Below are 13,873 nucleotides of genomic sequence, written 5' to 3'. Positions count from 1 at the left end.
AAATGTCAAGCTATACGCAAGGCTCGTCCAAATAACTGCTCTCAGTGTACAAGGCTCTGGGTTTTCATATTTTCAACTGTGAGATCTACTGAGAAATTACATTAGTTACACCTTACTAGTTGTCTTTTCACGTCCAGAAAACACAAGATCACAAACTTCCTTCAGAATATGTAAATACTTAAATAAGAACACTTATAAATTAAAATTATTTAAAACTAGATCATAAACATTTTTTCTTCATTGGATAATCTGTTAAATGACAATACAAAGAAAGTGTTGAAAAAAAAACCCTAGATTTTTTTTTCCTTGAAATTCAATACTGTTCTGTGGATGAACACTATGGCTAAGCTTTTAGAATAGTTTTGGATGATTTTTAGACAAAAATGCATTTATTTTATAAGTGGAGCTGAAAAGTCCTTTTGTAATTCTTTCTTTGAATTGTGCTACGGAAGGCTTTACACAGCATTACAATGAGAGCTCAAGCGTTCTGCAGTGGCCAACCTGAAATGTATCACGGGCGCCTACCTAGGATCAGGTGCATTCTGTCTTTGTTAACTTCTGGCAGGGGTTTAGCACTAGCCATGGCTCCTGGGACCTGGTTTAAACTGACAGCCGGGGAGCGCTTCTGTCCTCCAGACACAGCTGTGGCTTCTGTGGACTCCTGGCATGTAAATCCTGTGCTGTTTAACCAAAGTGCCACAGCATGGAGAATTGGGGCCCAGGAGTTCCGGTAGTGAAGTCTCGCTGTATCGATGGTCTCGGGAGTGTAAAACGCTCCTCCTGTGAAACAGCCAGAGCAAGTAAAAACATACTTCCTGTCTGCTACAAATGTCCACACAGCTAAGAACAACTTAGGCTATCCGCGACGCCTCATACAAGAGTGCTCAGGCAACGAGCTCCTCCACCTCCTGAGGCTCCCGAAGCTCAGCTGGAGGCACCTGTCCCTCCTGAGGCACCTTTCCAGCCTCTCCTCTTGGCAGCCAGGGACACCATGCATCCTTATGCTGTCCTCCCCCGTGGGACTAGCCACACTTCTTCACAGCACCGTCTCTCAGCCCTGTTCTGTGCTCTCCTTTTCCTCCTCTTCCTCTTCCTCCCGCCTCTTCCTCCTCTTCCTCCTCCTCCCCCTCCTCCCCCCTCCCCCCCCATTTCTACTGCCAACACTGAGCTCTACTCTCACCTTGCTATCATGTGCCTGATGGGAAGAGAATAAAGGACGACTCAATAACAATCATTAAAATATCCGAGAGGAAGGTTGAGTTTTTGAGGAGGAATTTTACCCAAACAAAAAACATGCTCATGATGGTGTCTCTATTGATTTCAATAGGAGAAGTAATTAAATGACATAAGCAAAGGCTTTAGGAGCACAGCTATGGCTCGGCTAGAATTTACATGAAAACACAACCACCAGGCAGCACAGTACTATACTATACTTGCTCACGGACAGAGGTCGCTCGTTGTTTCCCACAGCGATTCAGAGTGCTCTGCTTGTACTGCCGTCACTACAACAGCGCTACCATTTTTGTTTCACCTAACACACTCCTTGCTGTCATACCCTGAATCACAAAATCAGTATAAAGGACATACTCTAAAGGAAATAATTCTGAATTTATGTCCACAAATTTCAAGATGTCATTATGCTACTGTTGGTTCTAGCCTCTGCCAAGTGCATTTTATTATTAGTTTGAACTCCATGGGCAAGCCAGCGCAGGCCATACTCACCGTCTGGGGGAAGCTGACTAGAGAACTCGGCTGGTAAAGTCAGGAGTGCGTAGTCTTTCAACGCGGCCAGCCACAGGCGGCTGAGAGTCGGCAGCTCGGGCTGCACCAGGGTTATTAAACTGTCGGGAGGTAGTTCGTCTATGGTGCCAAAGTCATCATCATCATCATCAGGACTTTTCATTGCTCTCTTCGGTTTTGACTCTGCTTCTTTCTTAATATTCATAGCAACCACATATACCTAATAAGACATTCATGAGTTGAAAATATGGCTTAGGATAAAAATGGGATATTTTAGATTGTTCTAATCATGCAGCTACATGAGCAAGGAAAATTGGTATCAACATTAGAACATATATAACTTTCTGAATTCAGTTTTTGGGTTTTTTTTTTCAAGACAGGGTTTCTCTGTGTAGCCCTGGCTGTCCTAAAACTCACTCTGAAGACCAGGCTGGCCTGGAATTAACAGATCTGCTTGCCTCTGCCTCCTACTCCTGGGATTAAGGGTGTACCCCACCACTGCCAGGCACTTTCTGAATTCTTGATAACTACTAAAAGTGCCTTTACCTCCTGCTTCTGAAGAATTTTTTTTAATTTGCCTGATTTCTAATATTCCTCTGCCAGCATACCCCTTAAGTGGCCTCCCTGAGTTAATCTGGCATCCTTGGTCCATGTTACACAGTCTCTCCCAGCACAGAGTACGACTTCCTGTCTGCTGCCTCCTTCCCAGGCTTACCAGACAATCAAACAGCATTCAAAGAAAAAGACGGAGAGAAGGGAGGTGGCCAGAGAAAGGACAGCTGTAGTGAGTGAGTGACACTTAGCAATCCTGCAGTTAGGCAGGTAGCCTGTCTCAGACTATGATGTACTTGCCACTGTACTATCTGTGTCCTCTGTAGTCCGTGACCTTTTTAATTAGACATGGAACAGCCACTTTCCTAAAGCACGCTCAGGGTGCTTCCCTGCTGCCTTTCTTTTTTGTTTTACACTCATATTTAGGCTCTGTGCGAGTGGTAATACAGTGCTGGAAAACATTAATTAAAACAGGGAAAAGGAATAAAACAGGCAAGAGAAGAGCTGCACTGCACAGAGGCCTTGGAAACGTTTCTCCTTCTGTGGCACTGCCCCTGAGTGCCTGCTGAGGATGCTAAGGCACGCGCCTGTACACCGACAGCCTGACAGGCAAGGCTCATCTACCCTTCACACAGTGAGGAGACAACGAGAGCACAGGCAGAGAGTAACGACCACAGTTGTGAGCAGATTACAGCTTGGTTTACAAACACCACATCCATGCTTCTCAAAGGGGTTTTCTGGGGGAAGGTTGTTTTGTGTTTGACACAGGGTCTCACTGTTACTCTGGACAGCCTGGAGCTCACTTTGTAGACCAGGTTGGCCTCAAACTCATCTAGGTCAGCCTGTGTTGGTCTCCTGCGTGTGTGATGAAAGGCATGCATCGCACACCCACATGTCCCACTCACTTCCCCAGCGTGGTCCTGCCCCCACCTTAACTCTTCTTTAGTTAAACTGACATCCTAGTAAGTGTCGGTAAACACTGTAAATGTAAGCAGCGATCCATTCCAGTCCTCGGTTAGCACCTTGTTTTTGTTATCATGCCAGGAACTAAGGCAAAAAAGACAAAATACCTACTTTCCCCTATAAACTCAAAGACACAATAAATGCTGAGCTGATAAAATGCTGAGGAAACACCTGAAGTTTGCTTTTAGGCTGGGTGCGTTGCCTTTGATCTTGGGAGCTGAGGGAAAATCTGGGTCTGAAGCCAGTTTGGGTTACATTGTCTTAAAACAAACAGCAAACAGCAGCTAACCATAAAGGAAGACTGAGGAAGAGAAACGAAGTCCCAAACTTTGTCCAGGTAGGACGCTCCCTAGCACGCCTGTGTCTGGTCCTTAGGGGACACATGATGGCTTCTGATGGCTGAGTAAACCTCAGGGGCCGACCACAACCACAGAGCAGAGCAGAGGCGGGCGGAGTGTGCACAGAGGAGCCACGAGGACAGGAGCAGGGCGGCAGGGCCTGCATGGGACAGTGCTGAGCATAGGAGCACAGGAGAGGAGCCACTGCAGACGTTTCCCGTCCGACAGACGTGTTCCTCTATAACTTCCACTTTAATACCTGCTGTAAGAGGCTGGGGAGCGAAACACTGCACACGATAGCACACACGTGTAATCCCAGTACTCAGGAGACTGAACCCGGAAAATCACTTCAAGTCTGCAGTCAGCCTGGTCTATATAATGAGTTCTAGGCTAGCCAGGGCTACATAGTGAGACATTACATCAAAAAAAAAAAAAAAAAAGGAAGATTAGCACATGAGAGTCGAAAAATGCCTTATAAGCCCAATACTCATTTTCATGTTCTTTCTTTGTAAGTTATGAATTTGCTGCACAGAGGACTGTTTAATTTTACAAGTTAATATACAGTTTTCTCACTCTTCATAATCATATTCTAATGGCTACACTGCATAGAGCATAATGTACCCACTAATTTTCCTACAGTTGAACAAATTTCATCATGTTTTCTTCTGACTGAAGGTCACAGAACCTAAACACACAGCAAAGTATATTTTCCTCTTCGTGCTACAGGTAACGCTAAGTAAACACGGCGATGAACTTCTTCTCTTTGCCAGAGAAAAGGATCACAGGAGTTCCAGGGTCAGTGATAACAATGTTTCGATGGCTCTCAATGGAAGAGCAAGTGCTTCCTTGTAAGCATTGCTGTTCTGGCTGTGCACTTGGAGGGCACAGGCTTTAAGGCCAAGTAAGACAAGTTCTGAAGGTGGGCAGTGATTGGAATAACTGCTACCCGTGGCTTTAGAGGAAGTAATCGCAATGGAGTGAGTCACTAAGGAAACGAAGAGAGTGGAGTTGTTTCAGAAACTTCAGGAGAGCTAACACTTTCCTGAACAATAAAAGGACTTCCGGGGGAATCACCATCCCTGAACTCAAGCAATATTACAGAGCAATAGTGATAAAAACTGCATGGTATTGGTACAGAGACAGACAGATAGACCAGTGGAATAGAATTGAAGACCCAGAAATTAAACCACACACCTATGGGCACTTGATTTTTGACAAAGGAGCCAAAACCATCCAATGGAAAAAAGACAGCATTTTCAGCAAATAGTGCTGGTTCAACTGGAGGTCAGCATGTAGAAGAATGCAGATCGATCCATGCTTATCACCCTGTACAAAGCTTAAGTCCAAGTGGATCAAGGACCTCCACATCAAACCAGATACACTCAAACTAATAGAAGAAAAAGTGGGGAAGCAACTCGAACACATGGGCACTGGAGAAAATTTTCTGAACAAAACACCAATGGCTTATGCTCTAAGATCAAGAATAGACAAATAGGATCTCATAAAACTGCAAAGCTTCTGTAAGGCAAAGGACACTGTGGTTAGGACAAAACGGCAACCAACAGATTGGGAAAAGATCTTTACCAATCCTACAACAGAGAGAGGGCTTATATCCAAAATATACAAAGAACTCAAGAAGTTAGACCGCAGGGAGACAAATAACCCTATTAAAAAATGGGGTTCAGAGCTAAACAAAGAATTCACAGCTTCACAGAATGCCGAATGGCTGAGAAACACCTAAAGAAATGTTCAACATCTTTAGTCATAAGGGGAATGCAAATCAAAACAACCCTGAGATTTCACCTCACACCAGTGAGAATGGCTAAGATCAAAAACTCAGGTGACAGCAAATGCTGTCGAGGATGTGGAGAAAGAGGAACACTCCTCCATTGTTGGTAGGATTGCAGACTGGTACAACCATTCTGGAAATCAGTCTGGAGGTTCCTCAGAAAATTGGACACTGAACTACCTGAGGATCCAGCTATACCTCTCTTGGGCATATACCCAAAAGATGCCCCAACATATAACAAAGACTCATGCTCCACTATGTTCATCGCAGCCTTATTTATAATAGCCAGAAGCTGGAAAGAACCCAGATGCCCTTCAACAGAGGAATGGATACAGAAAATGTGGTACATCTACACAATGGAATATTACTCAGTTATCAAAAACAATGACTTTATGAAATTCATAGGCAAATGGATGGAACTGGAAAATATCATCCTGAGTGAGGTAACCCAATCACAGAAAAACACACATGGTATGCACTCATTGATAAGTGGATATTAGCCCAAATGCTTGAATTACCCTAGATGCACAGAACACATGAAACTCAAGAAGGATGACCAAAATGCGAATGCTTCACTCCTTCTTTAAAAGGGGAACAAGAATACCCTTGGCAGGGAAGAGAGAGGCAAAGATTAAAACAGAGACTGAAGGAACACCCATTCAGAGCCTGCACCACATGTGGCCCATACATATACAGCCACCCAATTAGACAAGATGGATGAAGCAAAGAAGTGCAGACCGACAGGAGCCGGATGTAGATCGCTCCTGAGAGACACACGCAGAATACAGCAAATACATAGGCGAATGCCAGCAGCAAACCACTGAACTGAGAACGGGACCCCCGTTGAAGGAATCAGAGAAAGGTCTGGAAGAGCTTGAAGGGGCTCGAGACCCCATATGAACAACAATGCCAAGCAACCAGAGCTTCCAGGGACTAAGCCACTACCTAAAGACTATACATGGACTGACCCTGGACTCTGACCTCATAGGTAGCAATGAATATCCTACTAAGAGCACCAGTGGAAGGGGAAGCCCTGGGTCCTGCTAAGACTGAACGCCCAGTGAATGTGATTGTTGGGGGGAGGGCGGTAATGGGGAGGGGAACAATACATCCATATAGAAGGGAGGGAGAGGGGTTAGGGGGATGTTGGCCTGGAAACCGGGAAGGGGAATAACAATCGAAATGTAAATAAGAAATACTCAAGTTAATAAAGATGGAAAAAAAAAGAAAAGAAAAGAAACTTCAGGGTGAGAAAAGACAGCCAAGAAAGGAGATCACAGACGAGACAAAGCATGAAGGTGTGAGGATCCGGGAGGGCATAACTGATAGCAGAGAGCTCGGAACTTTCATATGAGCGCCTGACTGGGATCTACTCTTGTCCTCCAAGTTTCCACTTAAACATCACTTGCTCCAAAATCTGCAGCTCTGAGCCTACAGCCTGCTTGGTGCCCTGCCGTTTGAGAACTCTGGATCTCTCCTATGGTGGCTCTCTTTACTTTCTGCTGCATCTCCTGGTTTTGAGTTTGTCTTGCTAAGTACATGCAGCACATCTATCCTGGTCTTTACTATCCTGCCTGAGAGCTGGCATTCCATAACACACTGCTGGATAAAGGGGAGCGGCCATAAGACAAGTATGCGCCCTGGATTAAAGCCAAACTACAGCAACTGTAAAAGTAAGTGCAGCAGGTGATGCTCGTTATGGGTAAGATAGCAGGTATTGCACACGGTCCTTTACGCCAATGTCTAACTGACCTTACATTATGATCCTATGAAATATTTAGTCATTTCTGAAACTCTAACGTTAAAAAACAAATGGAGCTAGAGACATGGCTCTGTGATTAAGAGTACTTTATACTTGTGCAGAGCATCAGGCATGCATGTGGAATACATACATACATACAAAACATTTATACACATAAAAATTAAACATAAAATAAATATTAATGTGAATAAAACGATTTTTGAATAGGCAAGTAAGTAATATCCAATGTCGCACAGTTCACATAAACCTAAGAACTGGAGGAGTTGGCAAACAAACTCTCTAAGTGAAAAAGCAGAGGTAAAATAGGTCTGAATGAACAGACCTAGGATAGGCTGGCATCTGAGAACGAGATAAAAGAAATGAAATGAAGTGGTGTGTAGCAATTCACAGTCAGCAGGAAACACTAAGCCTGAGGTACAAACTGCTAAACAATTATACAAACTACTCCCACTACAAAAGAACTCCAAATGAGTGCACACTACTCATTCTGTTTTGTGGCCTTCTGACCTAAGTTTTAAGGCATTTATTTATCTCAGTTAGGTGCCAAGCATGATGGTTTGCACTGTTATACTGCATGGCTTACAGAAGATACCATTTCCACTTTTCAATGATAAGACTGAGGCGGTAAGCCAGCTGTCACTTGAAGAAGTCACACAGATGATAAATCTTAAGATAGGACTTGTTCCAGAGTTTGACTCAATAGTTAATGTTCTTTACCCTGAACACTGCCAAACTCCCCAGGAGGTCCATCAGTCACAAAGGCGAATGTGCAGAGGACCTGCTGCAATAAAAGGACCTTCCATGGTCATCGGAGCACACAATGCTACAGACACCTGGGGACTGATTAAGGAAGAGTTGAGATTGGAGAACAGTTTTATTTTTTTAAAAAATAAAATCTACTAAGTATTATCTTTTCAAGATTTGCATTAATTTAAAAAACCTAGACAAAAGCAATCATTTTATGAAAATAAGCAAAAAAAAAAAAAAAAAAAACTAAACCATTATTTTTGCCAAAGTACCAGAGTGAAGCACTGGATCCCAAGGATATTTTACAAGACTGCTGGATCTGTAGTCTAGAACTTGGAGAGAAAATTAATTCTTATGGTACTTCACTGATATACCACATTCTCTTTCTCTGAGGGACTATGTCTAAGTCCTTACCCGAAGCCCAGGGTCTTGCCTTCATCTGAACTGAGCACTGCAGTGTGCTGCTCTGTGCTCATCACTGCCAGGCCACAGGGACAGGCAAGAACGCCAGTGAGAAAAAGGACTGCAAAGGACTCATCGACAAGGGTAGGAAGGCTTTCCACGCTGAGGGCCAATTTTAACACACAGAGCGCTCTCCAGTGGGCTCAGGGATGGAGGAATGGTGAGCTATAAGAGGCCATGTTTACCTCTGCCCACGCCTTAAGAACAGCCAGCTTCTCCATGGTGGTGGCACTCTCTCGGTACAGTTGACTAGGAGATCCCTTTCCAGCCTGAACTTTGTCCAGAGAGGAAACGAGTAGATTATGCACCCGACGGAGGTCATTGAGATCGCTGACAACACCACTTCCAATCCACGTGCTGCACACCTAGGCAAGGAACAGTGAAAATTACTGTGTACAGAGTACCCGAAGAGCGGAGTGAGATGTGCTTCTTCATATCCCCGCACAGAGAATAAAAGGGTTCATTCTATCCCCACTGCAGAAAGCAGAGCAGCACTAAGTTTCCACTCCGTTTGTCTGTCTGGCACAGAGCTTTGCCGGGCACTACGGGGTGGCTTTGAGCTTATCTCCTAAGTACAGGAATTACAACTGTGTGCCACCATGCCCAGATTCTATGTTTCCACTATTTAACAAAAATTTAAAATAAATGGTTTTCTCCCTAAAGTAGTTCAGTCTTGAAAATTCTTCAACAATTATCTGTTTACCATCATCAAACTATCAAATTAGTTATCATGAAAGGCTTTTTTAATAAGGGGAAAAGAAACTATAGAGTTTTATAATTTCAATATTGCACTCGGTAGATAGGAAGGAGAGAAGATGCTTAGACATCAGGAGAGCTTGTGTGTAAAGACACAAGGATGCGAGAAGAGGAAGAAGTGGAGATCAGGAAAGCTGAGGTCAGACACAATGAAGTTTACATGTCCTATGTACTAAAATCAGATGGGGTCCTTGGCATTAGATTTATGCTTTAGAAGACGTACATACAGGACAATAAACAGCATATTCAGTTTCATGTCTCCTACAGGACTGCATGAGACAGACATGACATGGGTGGAACTGGGAATAAAAGGAACGTTGGAGACAAAACACTGCAGGGTGTTACACCACGACTGATGGGCACAGGACACTGAGAGGCAGGGTGGGGAGTCAAAGCTCCTAACCCTGAAGAAAGGAAGGAAGGGGAACCACCATCAGGAGTGCTGCCGTAAAGACCAGCAAAGTTCAGCACAGACAAGTCAGCGTAAGATCCCAACACTTTCACGTGTGAGTTCTAGGTACTACTAGAAGATTCCAGGCGGATGTTCAGAAGACAGATGGAAACTGTTCTAGACTCCAGGAGCAAGTGGGAGGTAACCATTTAAGACTAGAAACTTCTACGCAAAAGCCATAACTAAAGTAAGATTGGGAGGCAGATTTGTTTAGGAAGAGAATATCTTAAATTCTTCTATCAAGACAATGGGGGGAGTGGGCATCCTGAAGGGGTAAGCAGAACAACAGAAATAAATGGAAACCCAGGAAAATAAAGGAAAACCATGTGAGGACAGACACTGAAGTCAACAGAAGGATGCCATCCAGGAAGAGGCCTAGACAGGGCTAGCTTTGGCAACTATGTTTATGTCCACGACTTCTGGGTTAAAGGGAGGATGGGCAGGACGCACCTGAGGGAGCACAGGTAGGAAGGGAAGGGCTGGGGCCGAAGCACACTGTGGACACACGGACATTTCTACTAGGGAACCCATTAGGAGTCACTCAGAGACAAAGGAAGACTAAAATCCTGTCCAGCTTTGGGGGCGGGTAAGTGTGGTAAGCTCAGGTTTTACTGCCAAAAGGATTATTAAAAACCACTCTGAGGGTTGGGGATTTAGCTCAGTGGTAGAGCGCTTGCCTAGCAAGCGCAAGGCCCTGGGTTCAGTCCCCAGCTCCAAAAAAAAAAGAAAAAAAAAAAAAAAAAAAAGAAAAACCACTCTGGTTTCTGGAGGATTTGGGTTTCAAATCATGGCTAATGGACTTGTGTTTCTTTATTTAAAACCTTAAAAACTGACAAAATTATTACAACAATAATTTCATTTGCTTAAAATTTTATTTTCAAAACCTGAAAACTATGTTTAATAAAAATAAGAGCACTTAACAACATTGTTATTAGGGCACACTTCTGGCAAGATAAATCGCCCACCAAAATGGTTCTGCAAATAGCAAGTTCAAAGTGACATGCACTAAAGTAGAGTGTCAAAGGAAATCAAGTTGTTGATTCCTACAGAAACTAAACATACTGGAGATACAGGACTTTAGTGCAATTTGGTTAAAATGTAACTAAAAGCCAGGGAATTTTGTGAACACCAGAAATGTCGCCCTAAGCTTTCCTTGCAAAACTCCTCCCTACTTCCTCTTCTTTAAAAAGTCTAGGGCAGCTGTTTTCAACCTCTGGGTCATGACCACTTTGACAAACCTCTATCTCCAAAAATATTTTCCATTGTGATTCATACCAGCAAAATTAGTTATGAAGTAGCACTGAAAATAGTTTTATGGTTGGGGGTCAGCACAACATGAGAAACTGTATATAGGGGCTGAAGGGATGGCTCCGTGGTTCAGAGCTCTTGCTGTATTTGCAGAAGACCAGAGTTTGGTGCCCAACGCCCATGCCAGGCAGCTCACAGCTGCCCGTAACTATAGCTCCAGGTGATCTGATACCGTCTTTTAACATCTGTGGTCACCCATGTGTGTACGAGCATATATACATACACATACAGAAATAAAAATATAAGTGGGTTTCTGTAAGATTTTGTGTCTTATACCTGGGAATTGCAAGTAATGCTTATGGATTTGTTTATAAAGAAAGACAATGCAGTGAAGATTCCACAAAACCATATTCAGAGAAAAGACCTTGGCCCCCATGCCAAACAAGTGGGCATATATTTTACATTTTAGGCTCCAGTGAAATATTTAAGGTTCATTGTGATTTCTGCTATAACTGGCTGCTTTGCTGCCTCACAGAAACATCCAGGCGTCCTACACGTGAGGCTTTCTCTTGTCTTTCTAAAGATTACCCTGATTAGAAGTCTCTTCAGGTAAAGTTATTCTCACCAACAAACCAGAACCTTCTAAGCAGCTCTTTCTTTTGTAAAGTAAAAGAATGTGCGAGGCACTGTCCCACCAGTTTCAAATTAAGTTTCCTCGTGCACGTGGAAAGGAGGCCAGGCATTTGGACCTGCCACTAGGAGACAAAAACCATTATAGAAAAAGAAACAAATAAGATGAAGGGAAACTCAACACTAGGAGCTGCTCACTTGTGAGATGAAATTCTAGCAGCCTTCACGCTTCTAGCAATCAGCAGCTCTGTGGAAGACCTGCTGCTGCTGTGCTCAGAGCACCCTCATCAAGAGGGCAACTGCGCACGACTACTCTCTGTGCTTGTTTGTCTGGATCCCAAAGGATTTACTTTCACTTCAACACTTCAACCATAACACAAAGATCTACCCCTTATAGCCCTGGTCCTCTTCTCTCTGTCCCATACTGTCTGTGGAAGAAGTTAACTCCCCGAAAGAGCACCATTAAGGCAACAAGTACCAGAGAAACCAATTCAATAAAAAGAAGTATGTCCATTCAACCAGGAGAACAAAGGACTTCAAATGAGGCACTGCGGTGAGCAGAGTCTCCCGGTCACATGCAGTGTGGGTATGGAGTCTAAGCAAAGGTGAGGGCCACGGCTCTGCTCTCCAGCAGACTGAGGAGGAGACAGCTAATGCTCTCTGTTCAATGTGAGAAAAAAATGCCATTTTTCAAAGACTAGAACTCAGTGCAGGAATCCTTCCACAGGGGAGCATGGGAGAGGAAGGCACTTAGCACAGGGTGAGGATATATGCTTGGGTGGCTCTGTAGCTGCGGATGCAACAGCGTGAGACTAACTCTCGTGGACCGATGGTGCAATGTCATTTGCATAATGTGCAGCTCTCTTTAGGGTAATCGGTATCCAGGAGTCCAAGAACTCTCATACCCTATGGGCAGGAACGTTTAGTACCTGTTACTACCCTCCTCCGTTATTACAGATTTTGTATCTTATGTTTATTTTGAGTCTCCTTATGGTGTTCAGAGGTCTGTTCACCTGGAGAGAATGTAGGGGCTAAGTATCCAAAGCTGAATCCTGAGCTATAACAAAGAGGAGTGTGGTTAACGCCTACAGTTTTAAATTTAAAAGGGGGGAAACGAGGGGTAGTGAGATGGCTCAGCTGGCAGGCGCCCTCTATCAGAACGACGACCTGACAGGGAATCCACAGTGGAGGAGACACCCGACACCTACGTGGTGTCCTGACCTCCACACGAGAACAGTGCTTCATTCAGATCAAATAAGTGGATGGATGGATGGATGGATGGATGGATGGATGGATGGACGGACGGACGGATGGATGGATGAATAATTTTACTTGAAAATTTATTTTATAAAGGAATGAACACTATTGCATCTCCAAGGTAAAAACAATTTGCTTTTTCTCCCTTTCAGTGAAATCTGAGACCTCTAGGACCTTACGGAAGGCCTGCTTCCTCCTACCTGGCAAGCTTTTGCTATTATGTCCGATGGCGTATCCTGTGAAAAAGCTGGTCTTAGGGCAGCTCCCACCTAAAAAAACGAGCAAATTTTTATTTTAGAGACAAATAGAAAACAGAAAGCCTTTTGAGTCATTGGAGGTCAAAACACCAAACACACATCTATGTTCCTCTCTTTTTTATCACCTCCTCCTTATCCCCTTAGCTTATTATAAGATTAAACATAGCATTTGTCTTTGCTTCTTAGGAAGTTATAATACCAAATCTATACGGAAAGGATGCCCCTAGGACAACCTTCTTTCTTTCTTTCTTTTTTTCTTTTCCGGAGCTGGGGACTGAACCCAGGGCCTTGCGCTTGCTAGGCAAGTGCTCTACCACTGAGCTAAATCCCCAACCCCAACAACCTTCTTTCCTTTGCTTTTGTTTCTATTTAAAAGTAAATGGGACTTTCTGATAGTCTGCTGTGACTTTTGTTTCCTCCCCACCCCCATATGTAGTTTCTAAACATATTCCTAATAGCATCTATGTATCTTTTGGGCAAAACTCATGGAAGTGAATCAATTTCTTTAAATAACTGACGAACAATAAAAATTAAGAGGCACTAAAACACCTCCAAAAGTACCTCACTCAAATCTACTGGCTTTTAGGGGTGGGTAAAAGTGGCTGCCAAGCAAGCTAGGCCATCTGCGCTGGGTACCCGAGAACCACGGGCGAGAGGACAGACTCTTACTGTCTTCTGATGCCATTCATATATTTACTGCGTATACAAACTCTCTCTCTCTCTCTCTCTCTCTCTCTCGCTCTCGCTCTCTCTCTCTCTCCTTCCCCTTGCTCCCTCTCTCTCACCATACACACGTAGAAGGTAATATGCTGTTAGCTAGCTTTTCTATTACCACTATATCAATAAGTAAGGCATACAAACAAGCTTTAAGGAAGTCAGCATCAGCCATGGACTCTCAGATAGATGCTGTAATCTGGAGAC

At 43.8% G+C, this 13,873-nt stretch overlaps 1 protein-coding gene across 1 annotated transcript in view; it reads right to left on the bottom strand.

The window, feature by feature from the left end:
• Heatr5b (HEAT repeat containing 5B) overlaps positions 1 to 13,873 on the bottom strand; it is an 81,377-nt gene that overhangs the window by 15,468 nt on the left and 52,036 nt on the right. The window contains exons 26-29 of the mRNA XM_032908893.1: positions 12,896 to 12,964; positions 8,539 to 8,718; positions 1,723 to 1,960; positions 526 to 780 (exon numbers count right to left, since the gene is read on the bottom strand). Of these exons, the coding sequence (XP_032764784.1) occupies positions 526 to 780; positions 1,723 to 1,960; positions 8,539 to 8,718; positions 12,896 to 12,964 (742 nt within the window). The remainder of the gene's footprint in view (positions 1 to 525; positions 781 to 1,722; positions 1,961 to 8,538; positions 8,719 to 12,895; positions 12,965 to 13,873) is intronic.

Source organism: Rattus rattus, chromosome 7 (assembly GCF_011064425.1).
Source record: "Rattus rattus isolate New Zealand chromosome 7, Rrattus_CSIRO_v1, whole genome shotgun sequence".
Lineage (NCBI taxonomy): Eukaryota > Metazoa > Chordata > Mammalia > Rodentia > Muridae > Rattus > Rattus rattus.
The sequence above is the reverse complement of the archived record's forward strand: the minus strand, read 5'-3'. Positions and strand labels throughout refer to the sequence as shown.